This window comes from Haliotis rubra, unplaced genomic scaffold, assembly GCF_003918875.1.
Source record: "Haliotis rubra isolate DU_JTF1 unplaced genomic scaffold, ASM391887v1 Scf391, whole genome shotgun sequence".
Lineage (NCBI taxonomy): Eukaryota > Metazoa > Mollusca > Gastropoda > Lepetellida > Haliotidae > Haliotis > Haliotis rubra.
Genome location: NW_025767070.1, coordinates 347,420 through 372,154, shown reverse-complemented (window position 1 = coordinate 372,154; position 24,735 = coordinate 347,420). Strand labels below are relative to the sequence as shown.

General features: G+C 39.8%; 1 protein-coding gene and 1 long non-coding RNA gene across 2 annotated transcripts; one reads left to right on the top strand and one right to left on the bottom strand.

The window, feature by feature from the left end:
* Nucleotides 1–1,722: 1,722 nt before the first annotated feature.
* On the bottom strand, nt 1,723–24,735 carry LOC124286779 (cytochrome P450 3A29-like). Its single transcript, XM_046723213.1, has 14 exons — nt 24,569–24,735; nt 19,921–20,007; nt 19,638–19,690; nt 17,828–17,924; nt 17,497–17,613; nt 16,312–16,400; nt 14,703–14,854; nt 13,829–13,965; nt 13,130–13,238; nt 7,927–8,084; nt 6,792–6,880; nt 3,845–3,982; nt 3,253–3,403; nt 1,723–2,028 (listed from the first exon to the last, which is right to left on the bottom strand). The coding sequence occupies exons 2-14, from the start codon at nt 19,996–19,998 to the stop codon at nt 1,951–1,953; spliced, it is 1,446 nt and encodes a 481-aa protein (XP_046579169.1). The 5' UTR covers nt 19,999–20,007; nt 24,569–24,735; the 3' UTR covers nt 1,723–1,950.
* Nucleotides 22,000–23,055, top strand: LOC124286782. The gene is made up of 3 exons (XR_006901116.1): nt 22,000–22,096; nt 22,614–22,615; nt 23,020–23,055. It is a non-coding gene; the product is annotated as an uncharacterized LOC124286782 (long non-coding RNA).

Below are 24,735 nucleotides of genomic sequence, written 5' to 3'. Positions count from 1 at the left end.
CAAACATTGTAAAGTAGCACTGACAGTAAGTAGGCACAGCCTATTGAGGTAATATTCTAAAATACAGTTTCCTAATACAAGAATATAGGCACAGCTTGTTATTGCTACACATTCAACATTTCTGTTAACACCACAGAAAATGATTAAGATAACAAGGTTTACAAAGAAGATATAGACATATAAACAAGACAAAAATGTTACAAAATCATAAACATTTCAGAGTAGCATTGATAGTAAGTAGGCACAGCCTATTGACCTACTATTCTAAAATACAGTTTCTAAATACAGGAATATAGGCACATTTCAAAGACAACAGCAGCTGTCATCATTACCCTGTGAAATTAATAGAGAACTATACCAGTAAAAACATTTTTCTTTCAAATAAAAGGGGTATGTCATCTGGCGAAAAATGACCCAACAGAATGTTTTCTGATTTTACACTTAAATATCTAAATATTGAATATAATCTAACAAAGACAATATAGATAAGCATTTACATTTGCTCTTTATGAAATCACTCTGAAAGTATGTAACTATACATAAGGCGTTATGTTATGTTTGTTACTGATTTTGTATATTAACGTCAGCAGAAATAATTGTTATACTCTTTCACGGGTTGGGAGGCTATACAGCTTTTAACATGGTATAGACTTATTTGTTATATATGTGCTTTTGAACTATGTGGTGTGGAGACAAACAGTTCGAACAGATCGTGTAAACGTACCATGCTTCGCGGGTAACCGACGAGCATGACTTTTCCCGTGTGGTCAAACCACATGCTCTTGACCACGTGGGAAATGATCAAATCGGTCGCACTTGAGGTTAGAAGTCAGTTGTGTTGAGGTTTTGCTTGGTAATGTTCTGAGTTTTGACTTTAGTTGACTTTGGGTGTAGCTTGAGTTCGGGTGTTACTTGAGTTAGGTGACAGCTCATCACGGTTCCTTTTGTTAGCTCGTCAAAATAGGATGTAGATAAACAGAATTTAATAGTGCATTGTAATAGAAGTTCCATATAGCTAGCTGCAATAGAGCTAGATACTGACGATAATAGACTATACGCTGCAATAGAGCTAGATACTGACCATAATAGACTATACGCTGCAATAGAGCTAGATAGTGTAGATAATAGAATGTAAAGGTATCACATTAAGTTACTTACCCCATTAGAGCTTGTCAAAAGAGATTCACGTCTAGTTCCCCACATGCATTGTTTGAATTATTTCATCAGTTTAATGAAGAGAGTCACGTTTAGTTCCCCAAATACCGGTAGAATCATATTTTAGTTAGTTTAGTTTTCAATTCCACTGCGCAACACTATGTGACTGGATGCTTTCACTATCATTCTGACATGCTATACCATTCAAAAAAGTAGGGATATTGGATTTACAAGATTGATAAAATGCTAATGATGAAGCCAAGGAGGAAACAGATGATGAAGAGAAATTAAGGGAAAATGTGACAATTTATTCCATTCCTTTGGAAATGTTTCATCTGTATGGATATATATTACTTTTTCTCATATGCATTGGCATTGCTATGCTCGCAAAATGGAATATCCCCTACTTTTTTTTAATGGTATATATAACTGGAACATTGTTAAAAGGGGAGTTAAACTTGAACATTGAGTTACAGATAATATCTTACTTTATACAAGTTCTGTCTGATGAAGAAAACTAGCCAGTCAGCTTGAATTGCTTAAAAAAGACAGTAAATAGAATCCCAGTGGATGATTGAATGGTTGTATTACACTTTGAACAGTATTTCAGTCAACACACAGTGTAAAGGCATAAGCCTTAAGTCTCAGAACCCATGAGCAAACATATGATGTTGACAAAAGTAAAAATAAAAGAGCTAACAGTTATTAAAGCCACAAGGATAGGATCCTGAAACGCCTGATAGAGACAACTCTCAATAGTGATAATTGTTTTCGTTATCCAATAGTTTTCTCACTTCAGCATCTGGAAGATAATTTCAATCGGATTTCCTTTTCTGGCGTAAGAATGTTGGAGATCTTAAACGTCATTACTTCCTGTAAACAAACAGAGCATGAAAAACGTGAGAGTGTTATGCTGAATATTGGTGACATAATCAGTTATTTCACCACTGATGGTAAAAACTGTGCAACAGACATTACATGATGTTGGTATAGGTACGTCCATCTCGATGAACAGACCAGCTATGTCCATCTGGATGAACAGACCAACTATGTCCATCTGGATGAACAGACCAGCTATGTCCATCTTGATGAACAGACCAGCTATGTCCATCTTGATGAACAGACCAGCTATGTCCATCTTGATGAACAGACCAACTATGTCCATCTGGATGAACAGACCAACTATGTCCATCTTGATGAACAGACCAGCTATGTCCATCTTGATGAACAGACCAACTATGTCCATCTTGATGAACAGACCAACTATGTCCATCCTGATGAACAGACCAGCTATGTCCATCTTGATGAACAGACCAACTATGTCCATCTTGATGAACAGACCAACTATGTCCATCTTGATGAACAGACCAGCTATGTCCATCCTGATGAACAGACCAACTATGTCCATCTTGATGAACAGACCAGCTATGTCCATCTTGATGAACAGACCAGCTATGTCCATCTGGATGAACAGACCAACTATGTCCATCTTGATGAACAGACCAACTATGTCCATCTTGATAAACAGACAAACTATGTCCATCTTGATGAACAGACCAACTATGTCCATCTTGATGAACAGACCAACTATGTCCATCTGGATGAACAGACCAACTATGTCCATTTTGATAAACAGACTAGCTATGTCCATCTTGATAAACAGACCAACTATGTCCATGTGGATGAACAGACCAACTATGTCCATTTTGATAAACAGACTAGCTATGTCCATCTTGATAAACAGACTAGCTATGTCCATCTGGATGAACAGACTACCTCAGATATCTCCAGAAGATGTGTCTTTCAACCCATGCAGGCAGCAAAAGTACAGTCCCCTTGGTCCCTAGTATGGTGATCCACTGATGATCTATAGCTCATTTTTAGATTATGTTGCTGATCAATAATGTATTCCTTTAAATGCTCTCAAATAGTTATAAACTGTATCTCTGATAATCTAGTTATTTGTTCATTGATGAAAGGTGTACATTTTGCCTAACTATATTTAGTACTTTCATTCAACTTGTCATCACAATATGGCTGAAACTACCAGTGTGACATAACTATCTTTTACTCACTCACTCACTCACTCACTTATACCTGTGTGTCTGGCATAGGTTCCAACTTTATAGTTCTCAGAAGATGAATCAGGGCAATCTTAGTCTCCATCAGCGCTAGCCGCATCCCAACACACATTCTTGGACCGTATCCGAAAGACAGGAAGGTCAAAGGATTGATCTTTTCATCATGTCTGAAAGTTCAATAGTGAGAAATAACTTCAGAGACCACTGATGACATGGGTCAGCCACATGTGAGATTTTATTCATATAACACAAAATCTAAAAGCATGAAACAGAAAAAAGGCACAATCCTATCTTTATGTTAAAAGCAATTCCCTTGCTAACACAATATGATTAGGGACTTTGGTAATCAGTGTTTGCTGTCTGAAAGGAAGAGAGCAGTGTGAGATAAGAAAGGGGATCTGTTAAACCAAGCACACTCAGTTCAGAAAGGAGATCTGTTACAGCACACTGAGTTAAGAACGGAGATCTGTCAAACGCAGCATACTGAGCTAAGAAAGAGGATCTGTCATGTCCCATTGCTAGTATGAAGGAGAGTGAATATCCAATTTGTCTTTAACAGGTGTGTGGCTTCAGCAATAGTAGATACCTCTGATGGATACTAGCATTACCTTTCTGGTCTGAAGGAATCTGGATCCTGGAAGAGCTCAGGGTCTCTTTGCATTGCAAAAATGGGGATGAAGACGACTTGTCCCTCAGTGATCGTATAGTCTTTGATTTGAACTGTCTCAGAAGCTCTGCGAGTCAACCTGAAGGAAACCCATCAAGTATGAAGGCAATATGAAAGTAGGCTGACGTAAACTGTCTCCCTGTATTACTACCACAGTCAATAAGTGGAACAAGTCCTCCATGTTGTTAAACCATATCTAATGGTGTGTCCAACACCCTAGTTATGTTTATCTGACAGGTTTGTCTTGTATATCGCAGCAGTACAGGACATTGGGGGGGAACATTAGGCCTTGACCTTTCATCAACAGCCATAGTTCCATCATAAACCTAACAGCTTTCATTTGTCATTTACCACAATTCCCCCCCCCCCCCAAATCACTCACCAACAGGGTGTCAATCAAATCATACACTTATAGAGGGATTGTTATACATATCATACACAAACTATTCCTTCTTACTGTGGAAACCCGTGAAGGTCCGGGTTAGAATGTACCTTCAGTAACCCATGCTTGTCGTAAGAGGTGACTAAAGGGATCGGGTCGTCAGACTCGCTGGCTTGGTTGACATATGTCATCAGTTCCCAATTGTGCAGATTGATGCTCATGCTATTGATCACTGGATTGCCTGGTCCAGACTCGATTTACAGAGTGCCGCCATATAGCTGGAATATTGCTGAGTGTGGCATAAAACTAAACTCACTCACTCCTACTGTGGAAATATTTTCTGGATTGTTGGCATAAGATTCAAAAACAATATTTTCCTAAAATCTTTACCACAAACCCATGGCAGCAGCTTATGAAATATTAACATGAACTTTGGGTCTGATGTTGTCACTTCCATCTTAGGTCTATCTACAACTGTAACACAATACTGTCAAAGAGTGGAAGATCGGAATATATTTCCTTGACATGTGACACTGCATACAATGAAAGATTAATAAAAGATGACCTTGACAGTGACCATTAGCTGCCTAAGATGTAGCAAAAGTTATGTGACCATTTTACAGATAAAAGTAAAAAGTAACAAAATGAAATGCAGCCACTGAGAAGATCACAGTGAGCCATTAAGACATTCCTTAATGTACATTTTTTGGTGATGATCAATTTTACCAGAACGACAGCAGAAGTTACTTAATCTTGTTTAAACCGTTCACCATGCTGATCAATGTACAGTATCTGTGTAGTCACAAACCCACATTAGTGAGTGGATTTTATGACAAAGTCATCAAATTTAAAACGTAATATTTAAAGTCAGTGATGACACCAGGTGTTCCTGGGAAGGGCAAGTATGTCCTGTCCTACCCGCCACTCACACAATCTGGATTAATAGTGAGTGTTTGATTGTTGCTGGAAATTATATGGCAGTACACCTATCATACGATGGCAGCCAGTAAACTGTGACAATTTGGAGTGACACGACAGCACATTTACTGATTTTGTTTAAAACTTGTTTGTTAATTCTCACATTCTATGTAATTTGTTAATTAATTTCATGTGTTGTGTAGAAGTTTGTTAATTCATAACGGGGCAGTGGGGTAGCCTAGTGGTTAAAGCGTTGGCTCGTCACGCCGAAGACCCGGGTTCGAATCCCCACATGGGTACAATGAGTGAAGTCCATTTCTGGTGTCCCCCGCCGTGATATTGCTGGAATATTGCTAAAAGCGGCGCAAAACCAATCTCAGTCAATCAGTCAGTGTTAATTCATACATGTTTTGTTTCATTTGTTAATTAGTGTTATGTGCTGTGTAGAAGCACAAAGATTCTGCTGCTTATAACAAAGAGAAACATTCCAGAAATATGTACCGGCTACACAGAGGGGAGAAATCTTAAAGGCACTATATAATAAGGCTGTAACGATTCACTCACACATTCGGTGAATCGAATCATAGCCTTTCATGAATTCAATTCGTTATTCGTGGTCACCAGAACCAAATATTAACGAATATTTCAGATTTTTTTAAGGGAGCATGTTTTACTTGAACCCTTATGTCCTTTCCAAAGTGAGATGTGCAAGAATGGAACATGTACTAGCATTGCAGTAGCGCAAGTCATGTTAGTTTGCCAAGGCCGCACATGGTACTGCCAACTATAACTATTACATACCAAATTTGAGTGTCATGAGATCACTGGTTATTGCTGTGACAAATTAACACTGTCAACATGGGCGTTCCATATTGTACATCAACTTAACTACAATATTGTATTCGTGAATAATTATTTGTATTCATTACCCAATATTCATGATATGTATCATATTCGCCACATAGTGTATTCGTTGCAGCCCTACTATATAACACCACACTTCTCTAAAAATAAATAATGCATTTCTCTCAATAATACTAACTATAAGCCCTCAGGGAAGCTACCAAATAATTTATTCAAAAATAATTTACGTATATAGATTACAATATTAAATTAAAAGTCCACATGAATTAATGCAACACCACATGTGACAGTTTTTGATGTACGGCGCAGTTGTTACATTCCATATATAGCAAGTGTTCTCTGTTTGGAAGCTATTTGACTTGAAGTTTCAATTATCGATTCCAGGCAAGTCGTATGGGATAAGAAGTCTTTTATTGCATCAATAGGAAGCTAAAGTGAGTGCATATGCCCCAATATATAAAATATAGGCCAAAGTATTGTCGAAAATGTGTGACATTGTGCCTTTAATGTCTTGGTCCAAACATTTCTTTTGCAGTCGTTTTAGCTTGGTCGGTAGATGCTGCTGAACTTATGGAGAAATCACCTGCAGAAACATTTCTAATCTGATACAAGAAATACAATGTCATGTGAAACCCAAAGGTTAATAGCATGAGCATTCTCTTCATGTCTTACAACAAGCATGGGACTCTGGAAATACAACCGAAAGTGATTGGTGTAAACTTACACAGGACCAGGTGGGTAGAGTCGGAGCGTCTCGGTGATGACGTTGTCCAGATACTTCAGTTTCCATATGTTGTCGTAGTCAGGTACCGCCTGAGGTAGAGGAAAGAAGATAATATCTACTACTAAATGTTTGCCCCAAGAGCTTTGTACATGAATTTTAATCAATCACATTGTACATGCGTTGCCGAAACAATCATCAACAGTAGAAGATAATATCTACTACTAAATGTTTGCCCCAAGTACTTTGTACATGAATTTTAATCAATCACATTGTACATGCGTTTCTGAAACAATCATCAACAGTAGAAGATAATATCTACTACTAAATGTTTGCCCCAAGTACTTTGTACATGAATTTTAATCAATCACATTGTACATGCGTTTCCGAAACAATCATCAACAGTAGAAGATAATATCTACTACTAAATGTTTGCCCCAAGAGCTTTGTACATGAATTTTAATCATTCACATTGTACATGCGTTTCTGAAACAATCATCAACAGTAGAAGATAATATCTACTACTAAATGTTTGCCCCAAGTACTTTGTACATGAATTTTAATCATTCATCATTGTACATGCGTTTCGAAACAATCATCATCAGTAGAAGATAATATTTACTACTAAATGTTTGCCCCAAGTACTTTGTACATGAATTTTAATCATTCACATTGTACATGCGTTTCGAAACAATCATCATCATTACATGCGTTCCTTGAAACCATTCCCCCTAGCCATATGAACGGTCATACAATCTTCTTTACAGATGCCTTTATCATAAAATGACAATGCACTGCTTTGTGAGAATCACCCAGGTTTACATATGGCTTTTGTCTTACATACCAGCAACATGTTTGTTTACTGTTTAATGCTGCACTAAGGCTATGTAATGGTGACCAGACAATCCAGTGATCAATTTTGTGAGCAACAATTCAGGCCCTCAGCATACAAGGACACACTGTCATCCAGCCCTTCCGGATAATCTGTTGGGTTTCCTCATAAACCGCCATACATGCTGAGGACCTGTTTTAACCCTTGGTTTATATAGGTGAGGTGAAATTGGGTTTAACGGTCGTGCCTTGGTTTATATAACATGTATGAAAGAGATCATAACTGCACTCAAGAATTCATACTGACATTTCCCAACACTTCTCGAATTTCTTTATATGCCTTCTCCTGTGCATCTTGGTTCATGGCGAGACAGTACGACGCAAAGGTCAGTGTCGAGGCAGTTGTGTCGTATCCAGCAATGAAGAAAATAATCCCTTGGCCAACTATTTCATCCACTGAGAGACCTGTCAAAGTAAGTTTTGGCTACAGGTACACAAACAAGATTACGTCATATAAGTATGTGTTTTTAATGTCACATATGGCAACATCTCCGATACATTGGATGACAGCCTGCAAATAACCTGAATTACCTGGACCAGTGAGTCCTATATCATCAATGTACAACAACACTGCTCGCTACATCATAACAATTGCTCGCTACATCATAACAATTGCTCGCTACATCGCAACCACTGCTTGCTACTCCTCACAGCTACATCATAACAACTGCTCACATCACAACCACTGCTCGCTACACTGCTTGCTACATCACAACCACTGCTTGCTACATCACAAACCACTGCTTGCTACATCACAACCACTGCTCGCTACATCACAACCACTGCTTGCTTCAGCTACATCACAACCACTGCTCGCTACATCACAACCACTGCTCGCTACATCACAACCACTGCTCGCTACATCACAACCACTGCTCGCTACATCACAACCACTGCTCGCTACATCACAACCACTGCTCGCTACATCACAACCACTGCTCGCTACATCACTGGCATACGCTTCTAATAACAGTGAGGCCACACTTATATAGCACTGTATTCCATGCTGCATAACAAAAGGGACATTATTCTCCAAGATGCCTGTGAGGTGCTAGAATGCTAAAAAACATATAACTTATCCCACTGGGTATGCATTCATTGCTGCTTGAACAGAGGCAGCATATGCCTAAGGTAAGACCACATGTGTCACATGTGCTTTGTTGAGAGGCAGGATTTAAGTGCCAGAAACTCTCAGGAGTTAAGCTGCCAAGCACGGTCACCCATCCAAGGTCACTGCATGACCAATGTTGTCTAACTTAACTGATTTGTGACCTGGGCTCTATTCACAAGAACAACACACCACCACCTGAGCCATACTAGCACTCTACACACTCGTCAGGGTGTCTGTACTCACGTCTGACAGTATGTTTGTCTGACATCTGACCACCTGAGCCATATTAGCACTCCACACACTCGACAGGGTGTCTGTACTCACGTCTGACAGTATGTTTGTCTGACATCTGACCACCTGAGCCATATTAGCACTCCACACACTCTGTGAGGGTGTCTGTACTCACGTCTGAGAGTATGTTTGTCTGACATCTGACCACCTGAGCCATACTAGCACTCCACACACTCGTGAGGGTGTCTGTACTCACGTCTGACAGTATGTTTGTCTGACATCTGACCACCTGAGCCATACTAGCACCCCACACACTCGTGAGGGTGTCTGTACTCACGTCTGACAGTATGTTTGTCTGACATCTGACCACCTGAGCCATACTAGCACTCCACACACTTGTGAGGGTGTCTGTACTCACGTCTGAGAGTATGTTTGTCTGACATCTGACCACCTGAGACATACTAGCCCTCTACACACTCGTGAGGGTGTCTGTACTCACGTCTGAGAGTATGTTTGTCTGACATCTGACCACCTGAGACATACTAGCCCTCCACACACTCGTGAGGGTGTCTGTACTCACGTCTGACAGTATGTTTGTCTGACATCTGACCACCTGAGCCATACTAGCACTCCACACACTCGTGAGGGTGTCTGTACTCACGTCTGACAGTATGTTTGTCTGACATCTGACCACCTGAGCCATACTAGCACTCCACACTTTCGTGAGGGTGTCTGTACTCACGATCTGAGAGTATGTTTGTCTGACATCTGACCACCTGAGCCATACTAGCACTCTACACACTTTCATCGTGAGGGTGTCTGCCTCCACGTCTGAGAGTATGTTTGTCTGACATCTGACCACCTGAGCCATATTAGCACTCCACACACTTGTGAGGGTGTCTGTACTCGATCTGAGAGTATGTTTGTCTGACATCCTGACCACCTGAGCCATACTAGCACTCTACACACTTTCATTGAGGGTGTCTGTACTCACGATCTGACAGTATGTTTGTCTGACATCTGACCACCTGAGCCATACTAGCACTCCACACACTCGTGAGGGTGTCTGTACTCACGTCTGACAGTATGTTTGTCTGACATCTGACCACCTGAGCCATACTAGCACTCCACACACTCGTGAGTGGTGTCTGTACTCACGTCTGAGAGTATGTTTGTCTGACATCTGACCACCTGAGCCATACTAGCACTCCACACACTCGTGAGGGTGTCTGTACCCAGATAGCAAAGGTGTGTTGGGCCAATGTTGGTATATGGTTGGTTGGTTGGCCAACAGTTTGACAACATTGGCCCAACGTTATCTTAATGACTTAAAAGTAACGGTGGCTTTTGACACGTTGGTCCAACGGTGGGCCAACATTTGAAAAACTCTGCCTATTTGCCCTGATCTTACATCTATTTCACAAAGTTGGGCCACCGTTGGCCCAACATTGTGAATAAAGAGTGAGTAACAACGCCATTTATAGCCATGTTTTCTTATAAAGATTTTGATGACAGTTGAAATAATTACACAGACAAAAGAATGAATCCATTTCCTGTCTTTCAACTATGATGCAGTGAAGTTTACAGCATTGTTTTCTCCAAACTGAATACCAAACTTGTCATCATTGATAGCTTTACCTGATATTCAAAAGAGCAGACGACACTACATTTCTGGAGGCCTCTCAACTGGTAAATATGCATTGTTATTTCTGTGATACTGAATTGCTGAATATGTTGTGAAATAATTGGTTTAAATCATCATTTGGGCTAAAGAAACTGACACATACTGTATTGAAAGGCAATTGCTTAAGTAGATAAAAGATTTAATTGACTTTTCTTTAGGTAGCCTGTTTTAAACCACTTTGATAAATCTCATTTCATTTTAAATTATTTAAATTTATTGTGTTTACTTTATTAACATAATGTGTTTGTCAGTTACACTCCTGTTTCCATATACAACTCTCTCTATTATTCATCTTTACAACCAATAATTGCTAAAACATCATCATATCAGATATATGTGTCACAGTTATAGTAGTTACATGTCATATCCAAATAACACATTATTTGAACAGCATTCTAGAAGTTGGTGAGTCCAAAATGAAACATACAACTCTATGGATGACAACTTCTTCTTTATTGCATAGAGCGACGCTTCGATGTATTCTTACACCGTTATCAAGCTAAAAGTGACTACAACCAAATGATGAGAAGTATATACATGTACAGAGTATGTTTTGTCAAATAAACATAATTGGGAGATGCCAGTTGGGGACTAAGAACAACAAATGGATCTAGTGATGAAACCAATTAAACAAGGAAGGGAGGGGTGGGGTGTTAGGTTGTAACAACCTGATAGGGTGATTTGATAGAGTCTATAGTTTGATTAGTTCTTCATAGGCCGATGGTATGTAGTATCCTTGGTCTCTATTGATCAAAGGTTTGTGGCGGCTGATTCGATGGCTTCCAAAAAAGTCTTTTGTGAAGTCCTGATTCTTGGTGGATAAGATTTCAAATTTGTCAAACCAACCCCTAAAACTAAGTTTGGCGTCATCTCAACCCTGATCAAGCACGCTAAGAACATTCCTCCAGCAGCCATGACCTAGAACATGAGCAGAACCACCTACAACATGTCTTCACGAGCCTCAACCAGTAACCCACCAACTCATAGTCTGTTTGATTTCATTTGAGACCAATGAATTGCTCACTAACACAAAATCTAATACTAGTAATTGCAAGAAAACCAAATTTTGCAGTCACATGAAAACGACAGACCAATGAAGAACTAATCAAACTATAGACTCTATCAAAGCACCCTATCAGCTTGTTGTTACAACTGAAATCCCCTTGTTTATTGGCTTCATCACCATTCCATTTGTTGTTCTTAGTCCCCATCTGGCCTCTCCCAATAATGTACCAGTTGTTATTCAATTACATGTTGTTAATGTCAAACTGCTGATTGTCAAAACATACTACTCATATATACTTCTCATCATTTGGTTTTAGCTTGATAACAGTGTAAGAATCTACATCCGAACGTCACTCTGTGCAATAAACAAGAAGTTTTCAATCATTAAGTTGTATGTTTCCAAATAAAACATAAGGTCAAAAACTATGTCCTTACGATAGTTCTCATGTTTAAATTTATGATATCTGACATTTTCATGAAAGTTTTGGGTTGTTTTTTCAGGAGCAGTTGAGAAAAACCTGTCATGGCGACAGCAAAAAAGACCTAAGACAAGAATATTTTCAAGAAATACAATAATGTTCAAATAACAATGAAAAAAAAAAATCAGTTCACTTGATTAACTTGTTGTGTTGTTTATATATGTTTCTGATTGCAGAGTTCAGGAAAGAGCTGAAATGTTGAAATACAGTTGTGCCAACATAAAGCCAACTAAATCACATCGTTGGGCCAAGTATGGGCCATGGTTTAGTACAAAGGTCAAGAAAGAGCTAAATGTTGAAACACGGTGGTGCCAACATAAGGCCAACAAAAATCACTACGTTGGGCCAACTATGGGCCATGGTTTTGTGTGAATTTTCATTCGTTGGCCCAACAATCAGCCAACAAGATGGGCCAACGTGGACCCGATGAGCATATCCAAGTGGGCCCATCGTCAGTTTGCCAACAATGGGCCAACCAAACTGGTGATTATGGGCCAACTATGGGCCAACATACCAATGCTATCTGGGTACTCACGTCTGAGAGTATGTTTGTCTGACATCTGACCACCTGAGCCATATTAGCACTCCACACACTTGTGAGGGTGTCTGTACTCACGTCTGACAGTATGTTTGTCTGACATCTGACCACCTGAGCCATATTAGCACTCCACACACTTGTGAGGGTGTCTGTACTCACGTCTGACAGTATGTTTGTCTGACATCTGACCACCTGAGCCATACTAGCACTCTACACACTCGTGAGGGTGTCTGTACTCACGTCTGAGAGTATGTTTGTCTGACATCTGACCACCTGAGCCATACTAGCACTCCACACACTCGTGAGGGTGTCTGTACTCACGTCTGAGAGTATGTTTGTCTGACATCTGACCACCTGAGCCATACTAGCACTCCACACACTCGTGAGGGTGTCTGTACTCACGTCTGACAGTATGTTTGTCTGACATCTGACCACTGGCTGTGTCAGTATCGTCATCAGCATCATCCTCTATTTCAGCCTCCATCAAGAGTTGCAGGAAATCGCTTCTCTTCTATCAATACAATATGTTTTCTTGTATAATACATTATACAGTTTAATTTTAAAATTATGGAAAGGGTATGGTCACTTTTTATAATGTGTAAGATAAAGTTACATAATGCTTGGTCAAGCATCTTAAGGATTGTAAGAATGTCTTGTAGCTAAAAAGTTGGATTAATTAATAATCTATTCGACACAAATTTTGATTTCTGCATGGCTGACAGATACCAGAAAGAATCCCAATTAAAATTAACAATATTCTTGACACTTTAACATTCCAGTAAATAACTTTAATGAAACATGCAAACATAATGAAACTTTCTCTCCATACATCACCAATTTTCGACAAGTAAATATTATAGAACACATTTCTTGAACTTATTTTCTTACCATATGCCAAATCTGCTAAATTTCAACAATTATTTCGCTACTTTAGAAAAGGTTGATTATAGTGTAGTAAGTTACTATTAAAATGTAAGTTATCAGAATTATCTACAATGAATAACTTTTTGGTGATTTGTTTGTCTGCAAATGTTTTAAGAAAATTCCCTATATGGTCTTTGTTTTATTAACAAGAGCAAACATTCAACAGGGATATCTAACCTTTTGCTGTTCCTTTGAGTCATTCTGTCGCTGTTTCATAATTTCTGTGACAGCTGTTTGGAAAAAATCAAGGACTCTTTGCGGAAATACTCCTAAACCCAGCTTTAAGAGGATGTGTTCCAGTCCAGGCACCAACCCTGCACAGAAGAAACATTATTATGGCACATCATTTTGATTTGGGAGGAAAGTCCAACGTGGCAGGTCTTTAGTGAATGCCCTTGTCAGGAAAGTAGCATAAAACCAAAGATACATTTCAGTACCTTGACTATATCTGAATCAGCATGATATTGGGTGAGTGAGTGAGTGAGTTTAGTTTTACGCCGCACTCAGCAATATTCCAACTATATGGCGGCGGTCTGCAAATAATCGAGTCAGGATCAGACAACCGATGGGAACCGATGACGTGTCAACCAAGTCAGCAAGCCTGATATTGGGGGCCTATCGAGGGGACCTTGACACTTCAACATCAATGTCATCAGCATCAACTGCACCATCACATTTCAGTTGCTCTACCACCATGATATTGGGTCCTGTTGAGGGGACCTTGTTGACTCTACTAGTGTGGGACAGGAGAGAAGCTGTTCGTGATCGTATCATATCCATCAACAATACTGTGTAGAGAATCTGACAGAATACCTCCCTGTCCAACTTGTCCGATCCTGAATTTTGGTTAGTAGTCACTGTCTATTTGATTATTTCATCACTGCTAAAGATATGTTTCAAATATCATCTTGTCTTACTGTTAATCCTGACATAGTGTGGTATAAATAGTGTAAAACTAATGTCTGAAAAGCCAATTTACAGAGACCAAACAAATCCATTCAGTGTAAAATTATATGTACAGGGCTATAGAAGGAAGAAGTACCCAACATACCTGCTAAGACGGGCAAGATTCTTCTTGCTTTTGGTAATGTAAATATTGCTTTGGCGTTAGTGACAAAAGGGTTGTTGAAATCATTTTGGGAATCGACCTTTACACCAAAGACCGTTTGTGTAATCACGTCCATGGTGTAAGCTCCAAAATATCTGAAAAAGAATATCGCAGATTAATGTTATGTAGTATCCCAACACGAGCTGAATTCGACGTTCTGGTGATTTCGACGATTGCATTGTACACGCTATATCGGGGGAGTACGTGTGCGATCGGAGTGCACAAACAGTTTCACTGGTAGGGCGGGTGCCCAGTCGCTGTCGTGAGAAGTTTTATTGACAATGGAAATAGGGAAGTTAAGTTATATAAAAAGCAAACAAACATCAATATTATTTACCTGAGATCGTTAATACCACTTACGATGCAAAATCTGTTGCCTTTATAACAAAAACTAGAAAGCGAAAATTCAGTTAGATCAGTTTTTGCTGGTGACAGGCAATATATAAATGGGAAGCCACGTGATCACAACACTCCATCGCAGTGCGGAGCAGAAAGTATGGCTCATCGTCGAAAACCCATACAAAATACCCCCATGTTACGAGTGACAACAGTTTCGCCGATACGATGCCATCAACACTATTTTTGTAGGGAAGACTTGTTATTTTTGTGTGAAATAGATGAATATATTCTTTATCACTCAAGGTTAGTAAAATATAAACTTTAAATGGTATTACAGATAAAAAATACGTTTTTATCCTACATCGTCGAAAACCCCTGACACCGGGATATATTTCAATACAATGCTCCTCCTTAAAGGGGCACAATCCTGGAGGATTTCTGATGAAAACCACTGAAAAGTGTACGGGGGGAGTGTTATTGACATCACAGTCAACAGTTGAAGTTTTATGTCCACGGCCGGTGATTGATCAGCGTAAGAGTACTAAGACACAACTCTAGTGATCTATTCTGCCCATCCCTAGTTGCCGCTCATACATACTGATAACTATCTCACATGACCAGCTTGAGGGAAAAGCTACACTTTCTTCACTCTCCGAAACAAGGTATGTGAGTATTCCATGTACATTATTTTCTAAACAAATTATGACTTTAATTTGTCAAATTTTGCTATGTGGAATTCAAACCAAAGATGAATTCCTTATGTGTACAATGTATGATGCCAATTCTTGGTTTGCGTACCCTGACACTGCTAGAAAATTGCTAAAAGCTGCGTAAAACCCTAGTCCCACATTACTGTTTATTCACTGAAATAAGATATTGGGAGAAGTATCGATCATGGGTTGAGCAGTTATGAACAATGTGTCGTATAAATTACACCAAGACACAGTCGTTAACATAGAGATGATCAAACAATGTTCCCCTACCTGTCCCAAGTGTGGTAGTGATTTGCAACAGACTTCACATTATGGGTAGAAGGCAATTTTTGCAACAGACTTCCACACAGTGAACAGTGCTGCTGTATATCTAGATCAATCTCTGAATACAGCAATTAATATACTTAACGTGCTTAATGTTATCATGTATATAAACTTAGATAAATCTATTTGAGCACACATGATAATACTTAAGGTTCTACAAGAATCGTTGAACTTACTCTTTCATATTCACCCCTTCCTTTTTCTTCATGTCTGCACAGAAGTTTTTGGATAGAGTGGCACCACATTGGTTGATGGCAGCACACATCTAGAAACAGGTGAAAAACCTCATTTAAAAAACCCTCTGTAACATTATATACACTTCACAAAAGAAGTTAAACATCAGCTGATTCTTTAATGGAAAAATTAGGTCTTCTTCAGCTTTAGTAGTATACTGTCACATTGGCCTCAGTAAATGGAACTGTTGTCAAGAAAACCTAACAACATGCATGTACATTGTACGGCTCAGAGAGATTGCCCTGAGTTATATAAGATGGAGTTCAATGTGACTCATGGCCTTTATTTGTATAGGTCGAGGTTAAAAAACCTGGGTCCAAAGCGAAAAATGGAGGTCCCAGAAAAATGTTAAAACATAAATACAGTACCACTCTGTTATTTACTACAAGGAATACCACATCATGAAACAACGACATTTTTTTCTAAACTTGGGTACAACTGGTTTGTGTTCCAGTGGATGCACTCTGTAATGTTATTGAGTCTGTCATCAATATTTATGGGCGCAGGGCAATTGCCACCTGGCACCTATTTACGTCTCAAACAGACCGGATGTTGAGTTGTTCAGTTGTAGCTTGTTACTTTGCATTCCATTTTCAATTCAACCTATTATATTTCTTGTTGTTTCTTAATACTTCTACTTCTTATTACTCGGATGTGCATGTGTTTGCTTGTTTTTGTGAACCACCACGCATGGGATTGTTTCAGCTAAATGAGGTGCCATGGCACCCTGTAAAACATCAGCCAGGACCTAGCAAACCAGTTATTGAACTTTTTCAGAAACTACTATCATGTGTTGGTTGTTGGGGTTCTACTTTATGCCTTCAATCACTATGTGAAGTACATACCTAACAGAAGCAATGAGTGAGTGAGTGAGTTTAGTTTTACGCCACACTCAGCAATATTCCAGCTATATGACAGCGGCCTGTGAATAATCGAGTCTGGACCAGACAATCCAGTGATCAACAGCATGAGCATCGATTTACGCAATAGGGATACGATGACGTGTGAACCAAGTCAGCTAGTCTGACAACCCGATCCCGTTAGTCTGCTCTTACGACAAGCATGGGTTACTTATGATCAATTCTAACCAGTATCTTCATGGGTTAGAAGCAATGAGAGGGACTCACGTGTCTCAGTTTGCCGCTGCTGAAGGTAGGGGAGATAATGCTTCTCACCCTCTTCCAGGGAGCATCTTCCAGGAAGAACACACTCAGGCTGAGTGGGGACGGAATTAGTAGGAATTTCTAGAACATATGTTAACAAGCTTGTACATCGGATATATAACACTCTACTGTAATGTGTCAGTCCTCAGAGTGGTCATAGGGTCACATCTGAGCATAATATCAGTAAATCTAGACAAGACACTTGAACAAAGGAAATTCTTCTGTGTTTATGCATTAGAGAGTTATTTTCTTTACAAATAATATTATTAATAAGTTAGATGACTGCATTGCTTACAAGTCGGTTCCTGAAGGTGCTGAAGCTCTTGACAAGCACTTCCTTCAGAATGTCCAGATCAGATATGACTAAGGCTGGGTTTCTTCCGACAAATATCCTTCAATCCCAAAACAAAACCCAACATGAGAAAGTATTGAATAAAGAAATACACTGCATTCAGCAAAATGACGTCTGGTACAGGACCTGTTGTTTTTAAACGAGACAATTCAATCATTACAACTAGCGTAATTTTAGAACGTGTTTGGAGAGTTGCGACAAGTGTGTTATCCTTACAGTAACAACTTGATTGAATAAGTGGACACTGTTTACGTAACAGTTTGCAATATTTCATTGAACGCTGTCACTAGTCATGGTTTGGTTGGCTTGCTGTTAAACACCGCACTCAGCTATATGGCTGTACATAAATGAGTCTGGACCAGGGCCCCTATTCTCGACAGTGTCCCAGCTAAGACAGATCCTAAGTATTTAAGACAGAAGTTAAGACATCCTACCGTAAGGATAAGACCCATTCTCGAAACAATCCTATCCCTGTCCTAACTTGTGCTGCCTATCCTAGCTAGGATAGCGAGCTCTTCAGGAGGTGAGATAGAAAAACCTTCATTTAGTTGGGGATTCCCCTAAATAATACCCATGATTAGTGGGCATAAAAAACACATAATATAAGGGGAAATTCAGCTTTTGATGGACTTAGTAGATCTAGAAGAAATTATCCAGATATTTTCATCACATTATAGTAATTGGAAATGTTTTTGACAAAGGCGATAACAATTTTACTTCAGAATTTGAAAGTCTGCCAAAAGAAATAAGGATATTAAAGATATGTGTAAAACATATTTTCATTGTTTTTGTTTTTTATGAAAATCATGACTTGAACTCTCATTATCGTCATCTCACAAACTGAAAAAATTCACCTAGGAAATAAACAGGAGTTACTTCCCCTATCAAGTTGGCCTTGACATTGACATTTCACGTGATTCATTACCGATTAATTGATAATATGAACTGAATAAACTCTTCATAACTCATCAAAACTGTGTGCAGTTGTAAATTCAAATGTAAGTTTGACGAGTTATTTTGTTTGACGTCAAAATTGGTGAACAAACAAGTACCACTCTATGTTGACTTCCACTAAGATAGACTTAGGACACGTCAGAACCTATCCTAGTATTTGTCCTAAGTTAGGACATCCTAGAGCTAGGATACTTTTCGAGAATAAGGTAGGACACCTATCCTAGACCCTAGGATCAAAGTTAGGACATCCTTGGGCTAGGATCCTTTCTAGAATAGGGGCCCAGGCAATCCAGTGATTACCCAATCTTGTTAGTTGCCTCTTACGACAAGCATGAGTTGCTGAAGATCAATTCTAACCCAGGATCTTCACAGGTCGTCACTAGTCATGTCTAGTCCAGGCAAAGCAATGCCTAGAAGTTAACCACATCAGGATGTGATACAATCACAAAAGACAGACTGTTGTCACTGCTCTACAACTGTTGCCTGTTGGGACCACAACAGAAAGGATAACATATACTGTAAACTAGAGCGCTTAGAGCATGTCCCCGAGTCGTGTGGATGAGGCGCTATTAAAGTACTCTTCTTCTTCTTATTATTATTATTATTATTAAACTAAGTTTAGAACAAACACACTTATAACAAACTTACTGTCCTGACCAGTAGCTGTATATTTAGCCAAAATGAATACAATGAACTATGGTTATTGTGAACCAAAATTAGAGGTCACCAAGTGAGTGAAGTAAAATATAGTTTAATGTAAAATATTAGGATTTCTGGCATCCTCTTTGCATGCACCTACCCAAAAACGTCTCCATATTGCCGTTTCCAGTCTTTGAGTTTGTGGAAGAAGCTCTGTTAAAATGGAAAGACATTAGAATCAAGCAATACATGGCAAGTCCTTGTTTTAATTGTAAAATGGATAACAAGTCATTATTGTAATGTCTGCTCTACATGACTATTTCCTGAAATAACTGATTGCTTGGTCATTCAGCAGACAACAGTGCAGAAACTTATCAACAATCATTCACAAACATTGTCCCAACTGATATATCAGTGGTTTCAATGACTATAAGTGAACCTACCACACCAGTGGCATGGCCGAGAAGGGAGTAGGTGGTGGTCCTGGGATACCCCGAGTCTTGAAGTAATCGAAGGTCCATGTTGCGTATCTGAAAAACATAGATCATGATTCTGCACAAGACTCAACAGACATCACAGCCATGCACAAAGTCAGCTGTCAAAAGGTTGTCGGGACATTGGTGATGAAGAGTATGAACAACAGCAAGATGACATTCATACATCGATTTACTGGTCCAAAAGGGTCATCTCAAACAGAGACCATATACCGGTATATGGTCTCTGTCTCAAACTTGTTTGTGTTTCATCCAGTTGCTATCTGAAGTGACTGTGTCACTATGTCCTGTTACGTAGGAGCTTGGGCCTACTGGGTGTCACTAGCCATGATAGCAGGGTGCTTAGGCTGACTGGGTCTCACCATGAAATGATAGCAGGGAGCTTGGGCCGACTACGTGTCACCATGCCATGATAGCAGGGAGCTTGGGCCGACTACGTGTCACCATGCCATGATAGCAGGGAGCTTGGGCCTACTGGGTGTCACCATGCCATGATAGCGGGGAGCTTGGGCCGACTGGGTGTTACCATGTCATGATAGCAGGTAGCTTGGGCCTACTAGGTGTCACCATGAAATGATAGCAGGGAGCTTGGGCCTACTGGGTGTTACATGCCCTGATAGCAGGGAGCTTAGGCCTACTGGGTGTCACCATGAAATGATAGCAGGAAACTTGGCCCGACTGGGTGTTACCATGGCATGATAGCAGGGAGCTTGGGCCGACTGGGTGTCACCATGCCAAGATACCAGGGAGCTTGGCCCGACTGGGTCTTACCATGCCCTGATAGCAGGGTGCTTGGGCTGACTGGGTGTTACCATGAAATGATAGCAGGGAGCTTGGGCCTTCTGGGTGTCACCATGCCATGATAGCAGGGAGCTTGGGCCTACTAGGTGTTACCATGCCATGAGAGCAGGAAACTTGGGCCGACTGGGTGTTACCATGTCCTGATAGCAGGGAGCACGGTACGACTGGGTGTCACCATGCCCTGATAGCAGGGAGCTTGGGCCTACTAGGTGTCACCATGCCATTATAGCAGGGCGCTTGAGTGAGTGAGTGAGTTTTAGTTTTACGCCATTTTTAGCAATATTCCAGCAATATCACCGCGGGGGACACCAGAAATGGGTTTCACACACTGTACCCATGTGGGGAATTGAGTATCAGTATCACGTGTGCGCAGTTCCGGTCAATTACAATTGCAGTATTTTTTTCCCCACGGTATTTGACAACAATAAAGGACAGCAGAAGAAAACTCTTCACGGTAAGTAACACAAGAGAAAAATTAAAGATAAACTTATGAACCCTATAAATAGAATTTAACTTAGTCGGGGGGATGTCCCACGACCTATATAAGAGCTAGTTCAAGTTCATATGCCATTAATTGTTTCATTCCCTAACCATCTACTGTAAAAGAAACACTCAAATAGTCACACAATCAATTATTTGAGGTTGCTGTATGATATAAGTATATATTATTTCATGAATGACATGAGAAATTCGGAATGGCGATAACTGTTACAGTTAGTGTGAGAAAACATCTATTTATACTGTCATGATTCCCTTCCGACGCGTTATATAAAAACATGATTGGTGGAAGTGAACGGGCTGAACACATCGATGTATAGCTTATTAAGTATCATAATTAATTCTGTTTCATTAATTTATATGTTTTGAACGGTAGATTAATTTTGTAAATACTGTTAAAATATGGCGACAACTGTTCGATAGCCAGTACAGTAACATTTTCTAAAATACTAAGAGGTATCCCGGTGTCAGGGGTTTTCGACGATGTAAGACAAAAACATATTTTTCATCTGTAATATCATTTAAAGTTTGTATTTTACTAACCTTGAGTGATAAAGGATATATTCATCTATTTCACACAAAATATCAAGTGTTCCCTACAAAAATAGCGTTGATGAAATCGTATCGGCGAAACTGTTGCCGCTTGTAACATCCGGGTATTTTGTATGGGTTTTCGACGTTGTGCAATTCCTTTTTGCTCTGCACTGCGAGGGAGTGTTATGATCACGTGGCTTCCTATTTATATATTGCCTGTCACCAGCAGACGACTGATCTAACTGAATTTTCACTTGCTATGTTTTGTTATAAAGGGAACTGATTTTGCATCGTAATTAAGAAATACACTTCGCTCTACCACCATGTATAGTGTAATAAAACACACCCTTGTCCTGAACTATTATAGTTAAAGCACGAGGACGCTTTGGCGCCCGAAAGTGCTTTAACGCTATAATAGTTCTGGGCTAAAAGTGTGTTTTATTACACAATACATGGTGGTAGGGCTTAAGTGTATTTCTTTCTAAGATGCCAAATTTAATACTTTCTAAAGATAATTACGATTAATTTAAGGCAGAAAACAAACGACGGTGTCGGTGACCTAAATTAAGAATCCTCGCACAGGGCTAACTGGCGCCTGTTCTATTGATGTGTCTGCCCCTACGCTAAGATCTAACGCTACCAGAAAAAACAAATGATAACAGTTTGATGACGGTTTATGTTCGGATTAAATATCTTCTCTGAATTATTTTAATTACATCTGTCATTAACGTAAACCATATGGGGCAATATGAACGTTGCATTTCTACTATCAACGTAAGTTTAGATCAGTACATCCAGAGGAAGTTGAGTAGTCAAAGCGACATTCCACGCATTGCATTGTGGGAATGTAAACATTACGAACGTTACCGTGTCGCTGAAAACTTTTGAGTCGAAATGACACATTTTAACCGTTGTAAAACATAAACGTAATGTTTCCACCAGTGATGTTAGCTGCGTGAAGCAACAGCAAACCAAGAAACTGGATGCAACGGTGTAGTTTACTGTAGGAGGCCGTACGAGGCGATGACAACTGACATGCATCGTGACTTCGCTGACATTGTGACGTTATGTAAAATGGATCGATTACGAGGGGGCACACTAGAATGGCGCAGTGACGGGATAACGTCATTCAATTGTTACGTCATCAAAAAACTATACCTTTATTGTCTGATAATGTATTTTTTTTTCGATTGTTCTAACCGCTAGGCATCTTAGAAGTGGTATTAACGATCTCGTGTAAATAATATTGATGTTTGTTTGCTTTCTATATAACTTTTCTTCCCGATTTCCATTGTCAATAAAACTTCTCACGACAGCGACTTGGCACCCGCCCTACCAGTAAAACTGTTTGTGCACTCCGATTGCACATGTACTCCCCCGATATAGCGCAAGCAATGCAATCGTCGAAATCACCAGAACATGGAATTCAGCTCGTGTTGGAATATATATCACACTTTACCTACTTAGACATATCACATGTTGCCATATCTATGACACTCATTACTAAATATGTCCACTCTGGTGAGATTATTCAACTGGGCGACCTAAGACTGATCGGGGTATCTGAACTACCGTCTTTCCTCTGAAAAGCGCCAGGGTTTTTCAGACTTTCAGACCTGGAGCTTATTTGAGGCCCAGCGCTTATTGCGCTTACTTGGTATATATAATTATTTCTTAAAACGCTGCTTTACCCCCGGCGTTTATTAGAGGTCCTGCTTTATTAGAGATCCAGTTTTATTAGAGGTCCGGCGCTTATTAGAGGCCAGGTGCTTATTAGAGATCCAGCGTTTATTAGAGGTCCGGCACTTATAAGAGGTCCGGCATTTATTAGAGGTCCGGCGTTTATTAGAGGTCCAGCGCTTATTAGAGGCCGGGCGCTTATTAGAGGTCCTGGCGTTTATTAGAGGTCCGGCGCTTATTAGAGTCTGGGCGCTTATTAGAGGTCCGGCGTTTATTAGAAGTCCGGCGCTTATTACAAAAGCCGATGCTGCAGCAAAAGCAGCTCTTGACAAGCCCTTATCTCCACTGCTGATCCCGTACAGCGATTTAAAACCCACTATCAAAAGCCATACTCGGGACCTCATGCAAAAACGATGGGACACTCAAGTAGGAAGAAATAAACTGCATGAATTGAAACCAACAATTGGTTATACCTACTTGGGTTGTCAGTCAAGAAGTGATGAGGTAATTCTACGACGATGTCGTATTGGCCACAGTCGATTTACTCCTGACTATCTGCTGAAAACGGATGGGGACGGACCCCCCATGTGTGTCTCTTGCGATGAGGTTTTCACCATCAAGCATATTCTGCTTGAATGCGTGGACTTATCGTCTGCAAGGGACTCACATTATGATGCAACAAACCTAAAAGATCTGTTCTCCCGCGTGAGCGCTCATCTGATAGTGAACTACCTGAGGGAAGTTGATCTGTATCATAAATTGTAACTGTGAAATGTGACTAACAAATTGCCTGCCTTTAAATTTGATGCTATGACTTTTTCTGCTTTTAAATGACAATGTAATGAATATATGTTTTTGAAATAAAACTCATTCCGAGTATGTACTTACAATGTTTATTAATGCAAACTTGTTCTCGTCACTATATGGCTGGAATAATGCCGATGTGACGCAAAACCCAACTCAACTCAACTATTAGAGGTCCGGCGTTTATTAGAGGTCCGGCGCTTATTAGAGGTCCGGCGCTTATTAGAGGAAATACGGTAAGTGTTGTACACGCATATCTAATGACTAACTGTCAACTTACATATAGAATAGTACGGCTGTCACCAAAGCCAGGATCAGATACAGAGGGACACACATTAGCCCCAAGATCTCCATGTTGATGAGACGATTACAGTTATTTCCTGATGTACGCTGTCACCACATCCGTTTTACGTGCAACTTAAGAGACGGATGCGGACCAAAATAGAA